This window comes from Mandrillus leucophaeus, unplaced genomic scaffold (genome assembly GCF_000951045.1).
Source record: "Mandrillus leucophaeus isolate KB7577 unplaced genomic scaffold, Mleu.le_1.0 Scaffold261, whole genome shotgun sequence".
NCBI lineage: Eukaryota > Metazoa > Chordata > Mammalia > Primates > Cercopithecidae > Mandrillus > Mandrillus leucophaeus.
Genome location: NW_012102710.1, coordinates 3,373,690 through 3,391,181, shown reverse-complemented (window position 1 = coordinate 3,391,181; position 17,492 = coordinate 3,373,690). Strand labels below are relative to the sequence as shown.

The window sequence follows — 17,492 nt, the reverse complement described above, 5'->3', positions numbered from 1 at the left end:
CCATACATAAATAAGCAGTAATAACTTACTTTTATTGCCTACCAAGGCAACCAGTGGTTGAGTTTCTGACTCCTCGCTCACTTTCTTCACCACAGTATACCAATCTTCTAAATTCTCAAAGCTTTGATAATTTGTAATATCATATACCAAGAGGACTCCCTGTCACAAAAGAGTTACAAAATATATGTAAAGTACTATTTGGTGAAAAAAATCTTAATGAATACTTGAGTAATGCTTCAGATATGTCAAAATGGATGTAAAAATACAAATGTGTATTATATATAAACTTATATAAAATGTGTTTTATATATAAACTTCCATTTAAATTGCTTACTAGCAGATTGATAATAGTGACTGTTTTCATTCAAGACAAATCCAGCAACTAAGATGCAATGCAAGCTAAAACATAATTTTATCAAAATTGTAAGCAGTCTTCCAATAAGATATCTGGAATATGCTTGGTAAGTTACAGTAAATATAAGAAAATCATATCAAAGAAGTAGAAAAGGCTACAACATCTACAATCCTACCTCTCACTTCCATGAGGTCAAACATTAAAACTTTTCAATAAATATTCATCTGCTGCTACTCTTTTTAAACATTTTCAAAAACAAAGATTCCATGATATCCCTTGATAGACAATTTAAGTGTTTAATACAATTTTCTTTAAATGAAATGTCGATTTCCTCTTTTAGTCCACTGTGCATTTGGAGAACCTGAGAGCATCTTTCTTAAACTAACCATTCATATACTTGAAGATAGTTAAGTAACTCCTCTACCATCTCCTTTCCAGAGTAAACAAACTCAGTTCCTTAAACTTGCCTCAAAGGGCCTATTTTTCTATCCCTTTAATCATAGCTGCTGATTCTTCCCAGGACACACTACATATAGTTTTTTGACATCCTCTTTAAAATGAGCAATGTAAAACTGGACATAATACTGTAATGAGAGTCTGAGCAATGCCAAATATAACAGAAGGATTGCTTCCTGCTTCTTATATATCATATTCCTTTTAATTTATCTCATTATTTTGTGTGGGAAGGAGAAGTATATATGCACACAAAAATAACAGTACCACATTCCTGATTCTCATCCAGTTTGTGGTCAAACACTTAATACAAAGCTCTACATACAGTGTAAGCCTGAACCCTAATGGCATTTATGTCGACTTCTTAGGTTATAACAGTAGTAATCAACTACTTCTGTGCACCTACTGTATACCAGACACACGTCAAGGTCTTCTCATTAATACTCACACCAATCATGAACGGCTGGTATTATGATTTCCATTTTAAATAATAAGCAGAGGTTAAAATAACCAAGGTCATACTGATAGGTAAGTGATGGAGCCAGGATTTGAACCAAAGACTAAATAATTAAAAACATTTGTCTGTCAACTAAACTCCAAGTATTGTGCTGGATTCTACAGATGTAAGTTCCAAACCATAAGGAACTCACAGTCTGGCAGCAAAACTAAACACATAAATAAGCACAGAACACAGAAGTCATAACTAGTGACACACTGGTAAATATTAATCAATTGACTTGGGGTCCAGGGCCCAGCAGGGGTGAGTTTGCCATAATGTTTGCCAATTTTCATGGTGTAAATGCTAGCCTGTGGTCATTTTTAAGCTATCAATATGACACCCACTGAACAGAGTTGGGGAGGTCACCAATATAAAACATTTCCACCATATAGATATAGCAGATGTAAACAACCTCGAGAACACAGATAACAGAAATACATAGCAAAATAATTAGTGATAGAGATTAGGCATATAAATACCTTTGTTTTAATACAATGTGTGACTTTATATGTAATTTTTCATTGTAAAAGTTTTTAATAACTGGCTCACAAAAACTGCTAAAAATTTAACAATTAACTCTCTGAAGCTAGAGCAAGCCAGTCCTAGCATACTTCTGTTATGACCTTCCAGGATTATTATTCTCTTTTATTAAACCATATTGGCCCCCAAGCTACCTAGCTTCTCCATGTCTCAGGTTTCTTATCTCTAAAATTCGATATTTGAGTTAGATGGTCTCTAAGATCCCTTTCGCTTTAAATATTCTATAATATGCAAAATCACTCATCGGGTTCATTTTGGTCACTTGAACATCTATTTCTGTCTGTCTTCCAAGATGGTTTGAAATAATGCCCAACATAGAATTGTCTAAAACAAACAGTATCTCACTTTTCTTATTAAGAATAAAGCCCCAGAACTAATATCTGAAGATTAATCTTCAATCTACTGGCTCCATGACATGGCTCCAACTGCCATGGGTGATATCATACATTATTTGTTGAAAAGAGCTCTACACTGGAACTCAGGTTGCTGTTGGGATTCCAGTCCTGGTCCCATCTATTGATCTTGGGCAACACTTGTTACCTCACTTTTAAAACACCTGATATGCCTACATTATAAAGCGAAATGATAAAAGTACTTATTTTAAAATTAACATACCACATGCAATTGTAGATTTTTTTTTTGTTATGAACTACGTGAAGAAGAATCACATTTTTACGGCAACTTTGAGGTAGGTTTTAAACTCACAAATAAAGCCTGGACCTCTGCCTCTTAAGACCTTTTGAACCCTTTTGATTAATATATGAAAACCTTTATCCAAACATGGGACAATACCTGAATATGGTAAAATATATGCAAATAAAACATGGCCACCATCTACTGATATTCAGTACGGGATGAGAGCTATGGAACAAAAACATTAAAAACTGTTCTTCTAGACCACAAATTGGTAAATATGGCCATGGGTCAAATCTGGCCCACACTGTGTATCTGTAGATAAACTTTTATTGAAATATGGTCACAATCATTTGTTTAAGTATTATCAGTGGCTGCTTTTGTGCTACAACTGCAGAGCTGAGTGGCTACAACAGAGACAACATGGCCTGCAAAGCATAAAATATTTACTATCTAGCTCTTTTCAGGAAAAATCTGCCAATCTCTGATCTAGACAAATGTGTCCCAACATTTTTCAGTTGGTGATTCCTAGAAATCTTTCAGGATTCACAAAAAATATAGAAGGATAAACTCCTGTTCACTCACCTAGCTATCTAGCAACACAAACATCTCCTTGTTCATATTCTCAGTACCATTTATAATGTAAAAAGTATTATTTTTCCTTGTTCTTGCCATCATAACTAGTACCACTGTGGTGAAATTCTGAAATGAAAAAATGAGAAAACTAAAAATGTTAAAATATAAAAGGAATTATAGGACCTTCAATTTCAACTCTGACATGTAAAAAAAAAACTTGGAAGTCATCACTCCTGTCCTTACAATAAGAAAAAGGCAGAACAAACAGAAAAAATCAGTGACTTTTCTTGGACTCATCAGAAAACTGATATTACAAGGCAAATCATCACCCTGAAATCTGGAAAGACAAACAAATCCAAAAAGTTACAGCCAAGATCTGCCTACCTGGAGTAGCAGCCTCTAGAAATAGTAGTGATAATTTTGACAAACTGCTGGAGGCTGACTGAGGTCTAGCTTAGGAGTGAGCAACTCCTAGAGGGCCCCTCAGTCTTAGGGGCTACCTCCACACTTGCATGGATATACGACCAGATTCCAGATATCCCACCAGATTATCAGTAAAGAAACAAGAAAGACCCTCTCAAGGCATGAAGAGAGGAGAAAAGTAACCATTGTGAAATATGCCCAGAGCATTAGCCACAAAAAAGGCAAACTCTCCGGAAGAAATGGCTTAATCAGAACACTGTATTCCATCTGGAAAGAGAAGTTCCCAACTCCAGCCTCCTGTAGCCAGTCTGTCTCATCTAACCGGGAGGAGAAAGAAACACGAGTGAAGGTCACAGTACCGAAATACAAGCTCACTAAAGACTAAAAGTTTATCATAAAAATATAGCATGCTTCTCCTCCCCCATACTTTACCACACCACCACCACGGCACCAACATCTGAAAGAGCTGCAAGACAGATTTCACCTAAAGAGTTTCTGGAGATACCAAAAAAGACTGTGAGGCAAAAACAAGGATACTAGAGGAATCAATGCCTCTGGCACCCACAGCTAAAGTAAATATGAAATACAGCACAACGTAAAACCTCACACTAAGTCTATTTACCTGAATCTTATTACTCAGTATACCATGTCCAGCTTTCAATATAAAATTACAAGGAATTTCAAAAGGTAATTTGAAGAGAGAAACCAAGCATCAGAACCAAACTATGATATGAAACAGATTTTGTAATTACTAGACAGGCAATTTTAAGTAACTATGACTAATGTGTTGAGGGTTCTAAAGGAAAAAGAAAACATTATGCAAGCACAGATAGGGATAATAAAACAAGGGATAATAAAAACGAAATGCTAGATATCAAAAACACTGTAACAGAAATAAAGAATGCCATTGTTGGGTACATTGTTGGACACAGCATAGGAAAAAAAAAATCAGTGAACTTAAAGACAGGATAATAGAAACTTCTACAACTGAAATGCAAAAAGAACAAAACAATGTATAAAACAGAACACCAAAGAACAGTGGGACAGTCCGAAGTGGTGCATCACACACACAGCTGAAGTATCAGAAGAAGACAGAATCAAGCTTAGGGAGTATTTGAAGTAACAGTCACCAAGAAATTGCCAAAATTAATTAGACAACAAACCATATATTTAAGAATCTCAGAGAACACCAATTTGCATAAATACCAAAAACTCTATATCTAGGCATATATTCAAATTGCTCAAAAGAAAAAAAAAATGAGAAATCTTGAAAGAAGCTAGAAGAATAGGGAAAATATCCATAAATGAAAAAGCAGAAAAATTACAGAGAACAACTCATCAGAAACCATGCGAATAAGAAGAGAACGAAGTGAAATCAGCAAATGTAAAAGAACAGAAATTATAACAAACTGTCTCTCAAACCACAGTGCAATCAAATTAGAACTTGGGATTAAGAAACTCACTCAAAACTGCTCAACTACTTGGAAACTGAACAACCTGCTCCTGAATGACTATTGGGTATGTAACGAAATGAAGGCAGAAATAAAGACATTCTTTGAAACCAATGAGAACAAAGACACAACATAACAGAATCTCTGGGACACATTTAAAGCAGTGTATAGAGGGAAATTTATAGCACTAAATGCCCACAAGAGAAAGCAGGAAAGATCTAAAACTGACACGCTAACATCACAATTAAAAGACCTAGAGAAGCAAGAGCAAACACATTCAAAAGCTAGCAGAAGCCAAGAAATAACTAAGATTAGAGCAGAACTAAAGGAGACAGAGACACAAAAAACCCTTCAAAACATCAGTGAATACAGGAGCTGGTTTTTTGAAAAGATCAACAAAATTGATAGACTGCTAGCAAGACTAATAAAGAAGACAGAAGAATCAAATAGATCCAATAAAAAATGATAAAGGAGTTATCACTACCAATCCCACAGAAATACAAACTACCATCAGAGAATACTATAAATGCCTCTAGGCAAATAAACTAGAAAATCTACAAGAAATGGATAAATTCCAGGACACATACACCCTCCCAAGACTAAACCAGGAAGAAGCTGAATCCCTGAATAGACCAATAGCAGGCTCTGAAATTGAGGCAATAATAAATAGCCTACCAACAAAAAATGTTCAGGACCAGATGGATTCACAGATGAATTCTACCAGAGGTACAAGGAGGAGCTGGTACCATTCCTTCTGAAACTATTCCAATTGATAAAAAAGAGGGAATCCTCCCTAACTCATTTTATGAGGCCAGCATCATCCTGACACCAAAGCTTCGCAGAGACACAACAAAAAAAGACAATTTTAGACCAATATCCCTGATGAACATCCACTGTGAAAATCCTCAATAAAATACTGGTAAACCGAATCCAGCAGCACATCAAAAAGCTTACCGACCCATGATCAAGTGGGCTTCTCTCTGGGATGCAAGGCTGGTTCAACATACACAAATCAATAAACGTAATCCAGCATATAAACAGAACCAAAGACAAAAACCACATGATTATCTCAATAGATGCAGAAAAGGCCTTTGACAAAATTCAACAGCCCTTCATGCTAAAAACTCACAATAAATCAGGTATTGATGGGACGTATCTCAAAATAATAAGAGCTATTTATGACAAACCCACAGCCAATATCATACTGAATGGGCAAAAACTGGAAGCATTCCCTTTGAAAACTGGCACAAGACAGGGATGCCCCCTGTCTCTTATACACATCTAGATGTGTATAAGAGACAGAGACAGGGATGTCCTCTCTCACCACTCCTATTCAACATAGTGTTGGAAGTTCTGGCTAGGGCAATCAGGCAAGAGAAAGAAATCAAGGGTATTCAGTTAGGAAAAGAGGAAGTCAAATTGTCCCTGTTTGCAGATGACATGATTGTATATTTAGAAAACTCCATTGTCTCAGCCCAAAATCTCCTTAAGCTGATAAGCAACTTCAGCAAAGTCTCAGGGTACAAAATCAATGTGCAAAAATCACAAGCATTCCTACACACTAACAACAGACAAACAGAGAGCCAAATCATCAGTGAACTCCCATTCACAACTGCTTCAAAGAGAATAAAATACCCAGGAATACAACTTACAAAGGATGTGAAGGAATTCTTCAAGGAGAACTACAAACCACTGCTTAATGAAATAAAAGAGAACACAAACAAATGGAAGAACATTCCATGCTCATGGATAGGAAGAATCAATGTTGTGAAAATGGCCATACTGCCCAAGGTAATTTACAGATTCAATGAAATCCCCATCAAGCTACCAATGACTTTCTTCACAGAATTGAAAAACACTACTTTAAAGTTCATATGGAACCAAAAAAGAGCCCGCATTGCCAAGACAATCTTACGTCAAAAGAACAAAGCTGGAGGCATCACACTACCTGACTTCAAACTATACTACAAGGCCACAGTAACCAAAACAGCATGATACTGGTACCAAAACAGAGTTATAGACCAATGGAACAGAACAGAGCCCTCAGAAATAATACCATGCATCTACCAACCATATGATCTTTGACATACCTGACAAAAACAAGAAATGGGGAAAGGATTCCCTATTTAATAAATGGTGCTGGGGAAACTGGCTAGCCATATGTAGAAAGTTGAAACTGGATCCCTTCCTTACACCTTATACAAAAATTAATTCAAGATGGATTAAAGACTTAAATGTTACACTTAAAACCATAAAAACCCTAGAAGAAGATCTAGGCAATACCATTCAGGACATAGGCATGGGCAAGGACTTCATGTCTAAAACGCCAAAAGCAATGGCAACAAAAGCCAGAATTGACAAATGGGATCTAATTAAACTAAAGAGCTTCTGCACAGCAAAAGAAGCTACCGTCAGAGTGAACAGGCAACCTACAGAATGGGAGAAGACTTTTGCAATCTACCCATCTGACAAAGGGCTAATACCCAGAATCTACAAAGAACTTAAATAAATCTACAAGAAAAAAAATCAAACAACCCTATCAAAAAGTGGGCAAAGGATATAAACAGACACTTCTCAAAAGAAAACATTTATGCAGCCAACAGACACATGGAAAAATGCTCATTATCACTAGCCATCAGAGAAATGCAAATCAAAACCACAATTAGATACCATCTCACAGCAGTTAGAATGGTGATCACTAAAAAGTCAGGAAACAACAGGTGCTGGAGAGGATGTGGAGAAACAGGAACACTTTTACACTGTTGGTGGACTGCAAACTAGTTCAACCACTGTGGAAGTCAGTGTGGCGATTCCTCAAGGATCTAGAACTAGAAATACCATTTGACCCAGCCATTCCATTACTGGGTATATACCCAAAGTATTATAAATCATCCTGCTATAAAGACACATGCACACATATGTTTATTGCCGCACTATTCACAATAGCAAAGATTTGGAACCAACCCAAATGCCCATCAATTATAGACTGGATTAAGAAAATGTGGCACATATATACCATGGAATACTATGCAACCATAAAATGGATGAGTTCATGTTCTTTGTAGGGACATGGATGAAGCTCAAAACCATCATTCTCAGCAAACTATCGCAAGGACAGAAAACCAAACACCGCATGTTCTCACCCATAAGTGGGAATTGAACAATGAGAATGCTTGGACACATGAAGAGGAATATCACACACCGGGGCCTGTTGTCAGGTGGGAGGAGTGGGGAGGGATAGCATCGGAGATATACCTAATGTAAATGACGAGTTAATGGGTGCAGCACACCAACATGACACATGTATACATATGTAACAAACCTGCACATTGTGCACATGTACCCTAGAACTTAAAGTATAATAATTTAAAAAAAAATACTGGCAGAAAATTAAAATTAAAAAAAAAAACTGCCTAGAATTCTATACCCCTCAAAATTATCACAAGTAAAGGAGAAATAAAGATCTTCTCAGAAAAACAAAAATAGACCATTCATTGTCAGCAAACCTGTTCTGAAGGAAACATTAAAAGAGGTTCTTCAGGGAGAGGGAAAATGATATGGGTCAGAAACTAAACTCTACATAGGAAAAAATGAGTAGCATGGAAAAAACTCAAATAACCAAAGCAATCATGAGCACAAACACATAAGAAAAACAAAGCTGCAGGCATCACACTACTTCATTTGAAACTATATTACAAAGCTATATTAATTATAGCAGCATGGTACCAGCAAAAAATAGACACACTGACCAACATAACATAATGAGAGAGTCCAGAAATGAGCCATACATGTACAGTCAATTGATTTTCAACAACAGAGCTAGAAACACACAATGGAAAAAGGACAGCCTCTTCAATAAATGGTTTTCGGAAAACTAGATATCCACATGCAGAACAATATCTCACAACATATACAAAAATCAACTCGAAATTGAGTAAAGATTTCAAAGACCAGAAACTACAAGGTTACTACAAGAAAATTTAGGGGGGAAAACTACAAAATACTGGTCTGGGCAATAATTTTTTGAATTTCACTCCAAAACCACAGGCAACAAAAGCAATAGCCAATACGGGAAAACTAAAAAGCTTCTGTGCAGCAAAGGAGGAAAAAATTAACAGTGTGCAGAGACAACCTACAAATTAAAATATTTTCAAGTCATACATCCAAGAAGGGGTTAACATCCAAAATATACCAGGAACTCAAACAACTCCATAGCAAGAAAACAAAAAACTAAATTTAAAAATTGGCAGAAGACCTGTAAAGACATTACTCAGAAGACAAATGACTAACAGATACATTTTTTAAATACTGAACATCACCAGAGAAATGCAAATTAAAAGCAAAAAAATTATCCTCTTACACCTGTCAGAATGGCTATTGGCTATTATCAAAAAGATGAAAGATAACAAGTATCAGCGAGGATATAGAGAAAAGGGAACTCTGTACACTCTCAGTGAAAATGTAAAGAAGAATAGCCATTAGGGGAAACTGTGTGGAGGTTCCTCAAAAAAAACTACGAATATGATCCAGCAATCCTACTTCTGTGTATTTACCCAAAGATTTGAAATCAGTTTGTCAAAGAGGTTTTTGCACTCCCATGTTTGTTGCAGCCCTGTCACAATAGCCAAGCTATGTAATCAACCTAAGTTTCCATTAACAAATGAATGGATAAAGAAAATGAAGTATATATGCATAATGGAATACTATAAGCCTCAAAAAAAGAAAAGTCTCTCACTTGCAACAGCATGGATGGAACTGGAAAACATTAAGCTAAGTGAAATGAGCCAGGCACAAAAAGACAAATGTTGCATGCTCTCACTTATGTGAAATCTGAAGTAATCAAACTCAGAAGTAGGGAGTAGACTGGTGGTTGCAGAGGCTAGGGGTTGGGGGAAATGGGGAAATAGTCAAAGGGTACAAAATCTCAGGAGATATAAAGGTTTTTTTGAGAATTATTGCACAGTGTGGTTAAAACAGTTAATAATTACATATCATACATTTCAAAATTGCTAAAAGTAAATTTCAAATGTTCTCAACATAAAAAAGTTATAAGGACTTGAGATAATGAATATGCTAATTGGCTTGAATTAATTATTCCACATTGTATTCATAAATCATAACATCACTCTGTACTCCATAAATATAACCAATTATAAACTGCCACTTCACAATAAAAGTTAACATTTTTTAAATAAAATCATACAGAATGTAAAAAAAAGAGTGAGTGAATATCAGAAAAGGAAAAAATGAAGATAACATAGTATCAATTATTTTTCTTACTGTTAATTGGTATAAAATACAACTGTTTAAAGTAATAATAATGTACTGGATGATTACAGCATATAGATAAGTGAGATGAATGACAGCCATGCCATAAGGGACAAAAAGGATGAACTGAGAATATTCTGAGGGACCTGCACTACACATGAAGCACTAAACTTAGTTTAAAATATATATTGCAAACTCTAGAACGATCACTAAAAAAAATTTTGAAGTATGATTGATATGCTAAAACAGGAGAGAAAATACTCAAATAAAACCAGAGAAAGTAAAAAAGAGGGGATAAACAAAGAAAACGTGCAAAGAATAGAAAACGAACACGACAGATGTTAACCCAGCTATCCCAATAACCACTTTGTATGTGAATTTAATACACAAGTTAAAAGACAGATTGTCAAAGGAGATGAGAAAAGAAGAGTCAACTATACATTGCCTACGGAAAATTGAGCTTACATATAAAGACACAGACAGGTTAGCAGTAAAGGGATAGAAAAGCACCATGAAAACATTAACAAAAAGAAAGCTGGAATAGCTATATAATTTGAGACAAAGCAGACTTCAGAATAAGGAAAATTATCAAGTTTAAAGACAAGACTGGCATAATGATAAGTCAGTCCTCCAAGAAGACATAACAATCCTCTCTATATATGCACCCAATAACAGGGCATCAAAATATATGAGGCCAAAACTGATAAAACTGCAAGGAGTTCCAAATCTGCAGATCCCCCTAGAGTTGAAGACTTTTTTCATTAAGCAAACAGAAAATCAGTAAGGGTATAGTTGATCTGAACAACACTAACAATCAACTTCATCTAATTGACATTTATAGACTACTGTATTCATTAGAATATGCACTATTCCCTAGCTCTCATGGAACATTCACCAAGACAAACTACATTCTGGGCCATAAAATATACCTTAACATGTTTGTAAAAACAGAAATCAAAAAAACCATGTTCTCAAACTATAACCAGAAATCAGTAACAGTAAAATAGCTTTAAAAACTCAAAGTATGTGAAGATTAAACAATATATTCTAAATAACACAAGCATCAAAGAAGTCTCAAAAATAATTTTAAAATAGTTTGAAGCAAAAACAAAATACATGCAACCTACCAAAACTTGTGGAATACAGAAAAAGCAGTGCTTAGGGAAAGTGTTTAGCATTGAATGCATATATTAGAAAAGCAGAAAAATCAATAATCTAAGCTTCCACTGTAGGAAACTAGAGGAAGAAGAGTAATTTCAGTCTAAAGCGAGCAGAAGAAAGTAATTAAAAATTAGGGAAGAAATAATTGAAATTAAAGAAGAAAACAACAGAGAAAAATCAACAAAGCCAAAAGCTGTGTTTTTAAAAAAAGATCAGTATAACTGACAAACCCCTAGTCAGGCTAACCAAAAACAAAGGGAGGGAGAGAGAAGACACATATTAACAACATTAATTAATAAGGGTCTTCACTACCTATTCCACAGACATTAAAAAAATAATATAAACAACTTTGTGACCACGAATTTGACAATATAAATATAATGGACCAAATCTTTAAAAGACACACATTATCAAAACTATTGACTCTCAGGGCCTCTACTCACCAGCCTCAAAGCCAGACCTCTAAGTACTCACCTCTTCAGGAGCCTCAAATCCCTCAAATACCAGCACCCTCAAATCCCTAAGTCTCTGACCACATCAATCAATCCAGAACTCTTCTGATCCCTTCCAGAAAACTATCGGAATCTTCTCAGCCACAAGAAAGTACAACTCCCTCAAACATGGAATACATCTTGCAACCTACCTGGGAACTTCTAGATCTAATTTTCTTGGCAATCTTATGGTCATCTAAATCCATCGCCATGTCTCATGTCCCAGATAACTTTTGTTATCAACCACATATCTGACATTTATCTCTCTCCTATGTCTTCAACCCCATACCATCCTTTCCTTCCACTTCCCAATTTACCTTTCAGCTGCTGCTCTTCTTCCCAAATCTTCTACATGACCTTTGGAAATCAGATTTCAAGTTTAACAAATCCCTCTTCAACAACAGTTTCCTTCACTTTATGCCTTAACTGCCTTCCTCCAACTTCGATTCCAAGAAAATACTACCATCCATAGTATTTTGTAAACATCAAGATTTTTAGTAAATATTATATAATGTTAGTTTATATAGTAGTTTGTTTTCATCTATTGCACTCACCACCATATCTAATAAGCATTATGAGAGAGTAAATCAAATGGATACCATTTTCAAGGTAATAACTGACAGCATTTTTGTTTTTTAAGAGATGGGGTCTTGCTCTGTTCCCCAGGCTGGAATGCAGTCATGGCTCACTGCAGCCTCGAACTCCTGGGCTCAAATAATCCTCCCATCTCAGCCTCTCTAGTAGCTAGGATTACAGGCATATACCACAGTGCCCAGCTAATTTTTTAAATTTTTTGTAGAGAAAGGGTCTCACTATGTTGCTTAGGCTGGTCTCATGCTCCTGACTTCAAACAATTATCCTGCCTTGGCCCTCTAAAGCGCTGGGATTATGACCCACTGACCTGGCCTTGAAAGAAGTTTTGAAAGAACAAACACTGATGCCTACCAAGTAACAGTCTTGTAAAGCATTGCACAGATATAGTTCTTCAGTGTAACATGTGCTAAACACAGTACACACACTGTTACTGTTTAACATTCTCAAAAAATGAAAGGTTTCCCAGTCCCAAAATGCAGGTTATTTGTTTTCTCCCTTATATGCAAGACAAATAATCTGCTTTAGTTTTTTAGTTATATATAGAAATGAATTAAATCATACAGATTATATAATAGCCATTAACAACATATATCTTGCTTTATAAGTATAACCTGTAAGAAACACGCAAAGAAAGTGCACAAACATGTTATAAGTTGGCAAATATCCAACTAAAAAACTTACAGCAAAAGAGAGCAGAAGGTCTTGCAGAGTCCAGTTTTAAGATGCACCCTCTCCCTAGCTGTCATGTAGGCACCAAATCCTTTTGTTGGTACTTAAAAAGCAGGCTCATCTGTGTGGGGCCACTGGTACATAATAGTGGTTATGTTCTACCTCACAAGTGACTACACTTCATTGAGTTTATGCTCAGTGGGTCAGTGTTTGCAAACCACTTAGATTCCAGGACAGAAAGAGCTACAAAAATGAAACATCCAGTCCTTCTCTGAGGTTTGTTATTTGCCTCTGTTAGCCACAGGTTACAGGGCACTAAACACTATGTACTGTGTGTTTGCTCTTAACCACTATGAAAAATCGCCTATAACATCTTTCTAAAGACTCCTAGAAATTTTTAAGTTAATTTAAAATCTGGGAATTTAACTGGGACATATTTCAATTCTTAGAACTAGTTCTTGTCAAAATACCTCACTAATTCTTTTTGGGGTGTCAATTCAATTTAGTTTTCACCAACACTTTCAACAGGCTACTGCTAACGTTTAAATGTTGCTGGGGGTAAGGGGAGTGAAGAGGGTAAAATAATCGGTTTTATTTGGGTCCAAGTTAACTCCCAGCCTACAAATAAGCTTCTATGCAGATGTTAAGAAATGCTTTAAAGAAACAGATTGATTAGTTTAATGACCCAGACATGTATAATTCTTTCTATATACAATACAGAAGTTACAGAAGTTAGAGAACCTAAAATAAACCCTAAATAACACATTAAACCGATATCCTGAAAAAGCTTGTCTCAACATTTCTGTGGAAGATTTCTGTCCTGTAGTATACCAAAATCTAAAGTACTCATGAGATAGGTAATATAAAGCATCTATAACTCCAGAAGCAATATAGATCTACTTTGAAGAATAATTATATTATTATATAAAATTATTGAGTTTATTAAAATGCTATCAGGATGTTTTTGAAATCACTGGTTTTGAAAAGTAACATTTTCTCCAATTTATAGTAGTAAATAATGAGTCACAGCCTCTCTAGCCTGGATATAGAATTTAAAAATAGTTTAACAAAATAGACCACTGGTCAATGACTTTATGCACTTAACACAGCATTTATTTGGAATCTCTGGAAAGCAGAAAAAATTATTATATTATCATCCTTTTTTTTTTTTCTTTATAAACTGAGTCTCGCTCTTTCACCCAGGCTGGAGTAGAATGGCATGATCATAGCTCACTCCAGTCCCCAAACTCCTGGGCTCACGTGATCCTCCCATATCAGTCTCTCAAGTAGCAAGGACTACAAGTGCCTGCCCCCATGCCCTATCATCTATTTTTAACAATTCATTTCATCATCTCAGAATTCCCAGTTTTGTCAGGCAATTTCATAGAAAGATTCATGAATTTCTCAGAAATACTGTACATTGTTGTTTAATAAAAACACAGTACATGAATATAAGTGTCACAGCAATCGTAAAGTATAAACAATAAAACGCACTACCAAAAGAGAAAAAAGTCAGTATGTACCTTCAAGATAGAAACCTTATACAAGTTCTAAGAAATATAACATTCACTTTCTCCCAAGAAATAAAGTACCTTAAAAAATAATGAAGACATTTTACTAAACTTATGGACTTTCAAAAAAGATGGAAATTCTTGAAATGTCTACCAATGTTCTCATTAATGTCTGCTGATCGTAGGCAGCTTTGTTATAACATAAAATATATACTGTCAAAAACTGACTTAAGGAAATGGTCACAAAATACTGTGAGTACACTAAATGATACTGATTATATAATTTATTTTTTCTTTATTTTGTTTTTTAAAGATGGAGTGTCACTTGTCACCCAGACTGAAGTGCAGTAGTGTGATCACAGCTCACTGAAACCTCAAAATCCTGGGCTCAAGTGATCCTCCCACCTGTGCCTCTCAATTAGCTGGGATTACAGGCATGAGCCACTGCGTATAGCTCATTATTACACTTTAGAATGGTTAACTTTATAATACACAAATTTCACATCAATATTAATTTTTATATAATAGTAATAAATTTTAAATAATTTAAATAAATTAGATAATAAATTTTTTAATGATTTGAAGATAGAATTAATAGAATTCAACACATGGGCATAATATTCCCCTAATTTTTAAGGAAAGAAAAATGTATTAATTGAATTATATATTATTATTTACCCTGAAATGCATAAAGTCCTCCTGTTCTCCACTAACTCTGGTTGCACCTATAAATCATAAAAGACTATTCCATTTGACACCAAGAGTCAAATTTCATTAGAAGTTAGATCGAATCTTCATTTTCTTAAAAATCCTATATGTGGCCTTATAGACAGATTTTATGGAACAAAGATAAGAGTGTTATTTTCCCATGTTATCAACCACATGAATGAAACAAGAACTGTGGCTTCCCACAAATCTCTGTCCAGCAAGTTTTATCTAGCTTAGTATCCACTTTAATCAGTTTAAAACAGAAAAATAAATAAATAAATAAAACAAAAAAGCCATACACAAAATTCTGAGATGTACTTTTTAAGAGAAAAATGAACATGCATAAAATATCAAGTCACTTAACCACAGATGAAAATGCTATAAATGTGAACAGAAAAATTTTGCAGGAGACAAAGAACCATGTATAAAAGATAAGAGCATTAAGAGCCAAATCTCTATATCAGCAATGTAAAAAATCAAAACTCTAGGGCCTTTATATGTGATTCAGAACCATATTAGCCTCTATAACCATACTGTCCTTCTCTGAATATTTTATAAAATAAATCAGAATCTATTTTTCATCCACAATCAAGGCAATGGTACTTGACATGAACCAAACTTTGTACAGCAGTGCTTAACCTACTATATCTCCACCCTATAGAATCATTTATTATGAGCAACATGGTTCCACATAACCAAGTTATATTTGTCCCACTTAAAATACCAAACTCTAATAAAGAACTAAAAATTTTTACTACTACCCCTATGTCCACAGATGATATAGAAGATACACACTAATTTAAAAAAGCAAAAATAAAGAAATAGCACATCAAGTATTACATACAGAGCTCAGTAAGCACAACGTACTTAATATTTGGCTATATACCATATTCTCTACTTCATCGGATGATTACTTTCAATAGTATTACTGCATTTCTAAAGTGTGTCATTTAATCAAAAGCAATCTGCCAAATATTAAAAAGACAATTCTTCAGTGAACATGCTCAGAGAGAAATGATTAACTTTTTAAAGTATATTACCACCCTGTATATTTTCTATTTGTATAATAACTTTATTTAAAATCTTATAAATTATATCAATATAAGCTCATGGAGAATATAAGCTCATGTGGCCAAATTTATGTAATTATTCAGGTCATTTTTCATTTTTCACTTTCATTTTTCTTGCTCTACATGGATTTTCTTCTGAAAATACAGCATTATCATAAATTATTGTACGTGTTTCACATATACACTGTCATATTTAGTTATCTGATAGAAAATATTGACATGTCTATTAAATCTGAAAAGCTATCAATATTCATTACACAAAAATATAGACAAATAGATATGCTTTTAGTCCTTGTAACTTAAAATGAAGTTAAATTTTCATCCCTGTATTTTTCATTCAGTTTATTTGAAAGTAGTCACTATAACCAAACCAGCTAATAAATATCAAAATATCATTTATCACTGCATTTATTGAACTGCTAACAATAACACCTAGTAATATAAATACCATACGAAAGCTGTTAAAGAGTTTTCCTATTCCCTCACCCAAATCATTCCAAACATAATTTGGAGAGAATGAAACCAAAGGACTAGCACAAACATAAAATTATTCTCTCTACATATCAGATAAAAAGTTAGAAAGAAAGTATATGTGTGTGTATGTGCATTTGGGTGTAGATTTGCATATGTGCTTCTAAATGCTATACTTTCAATACTGGAATAATCAGAATTCATATCATACCTGTGCTCCATAGATATATTTATCCAACATTTTGCCTCCTATTGTCTGCCCTCCTATATCCCAAATTTGAAGGGTAACATTCAAGTTTCCTAGAATATAAAAAATGAATATAAAAATATCAAAAAAATTAAGTAACAATACAACAGCTGACACAGTATCACAGAATACTAAGTCACAATAAGAAACTGAGCCCAATTTGCCTTTATGTACAGGCTCACATGATATTTGGAATTGTGAAAACAATGTCAAAAGAAATCATAGTGGAGAATCTAGTTTTATCCTTTTACTCCATTTCCATGGGACCATATTTACAATCACTTTCAAAACAAAACAAAGTAAGCTTTAATTTATAAACTTAAGCCTTAGAAAAACGTTTTTCTTAGAGAACAGAATGAAACACACATCCAT

The 17,492-nt window shown here is 34.5% G+C and overlaps 1 protein-coding gene across 3 annotated transcripts in view; it reads right to left on the bottom strand.

The window, feature by feature from the left end:
* Positions 1–17,492, bottom strand: part of RAB28 (RAB28, member RAS oncogene family) — a 120,318-nt gene that overhangs the window by 92,626 nt on the left and 10,200 nt on the right. For all 3 annotated transcript variants that reach the window (XM_011984130.1, XM_011984129.1, XM_011984128.1), the window contains exons 3-4: positions 17,085–17,173; positions 30–159 (exon numbers count right to left, since the gene is read on the bottom strand). In XM_011984130.1, coding sequence (XP_011839520.1) covers positions 30–159; positions 17,085–17,173 — 219 coding nt within the window. The remainder of the gene's footprint in view (positions 1–29; positions 160–17,084; positions 17,174–17,492) is intronic.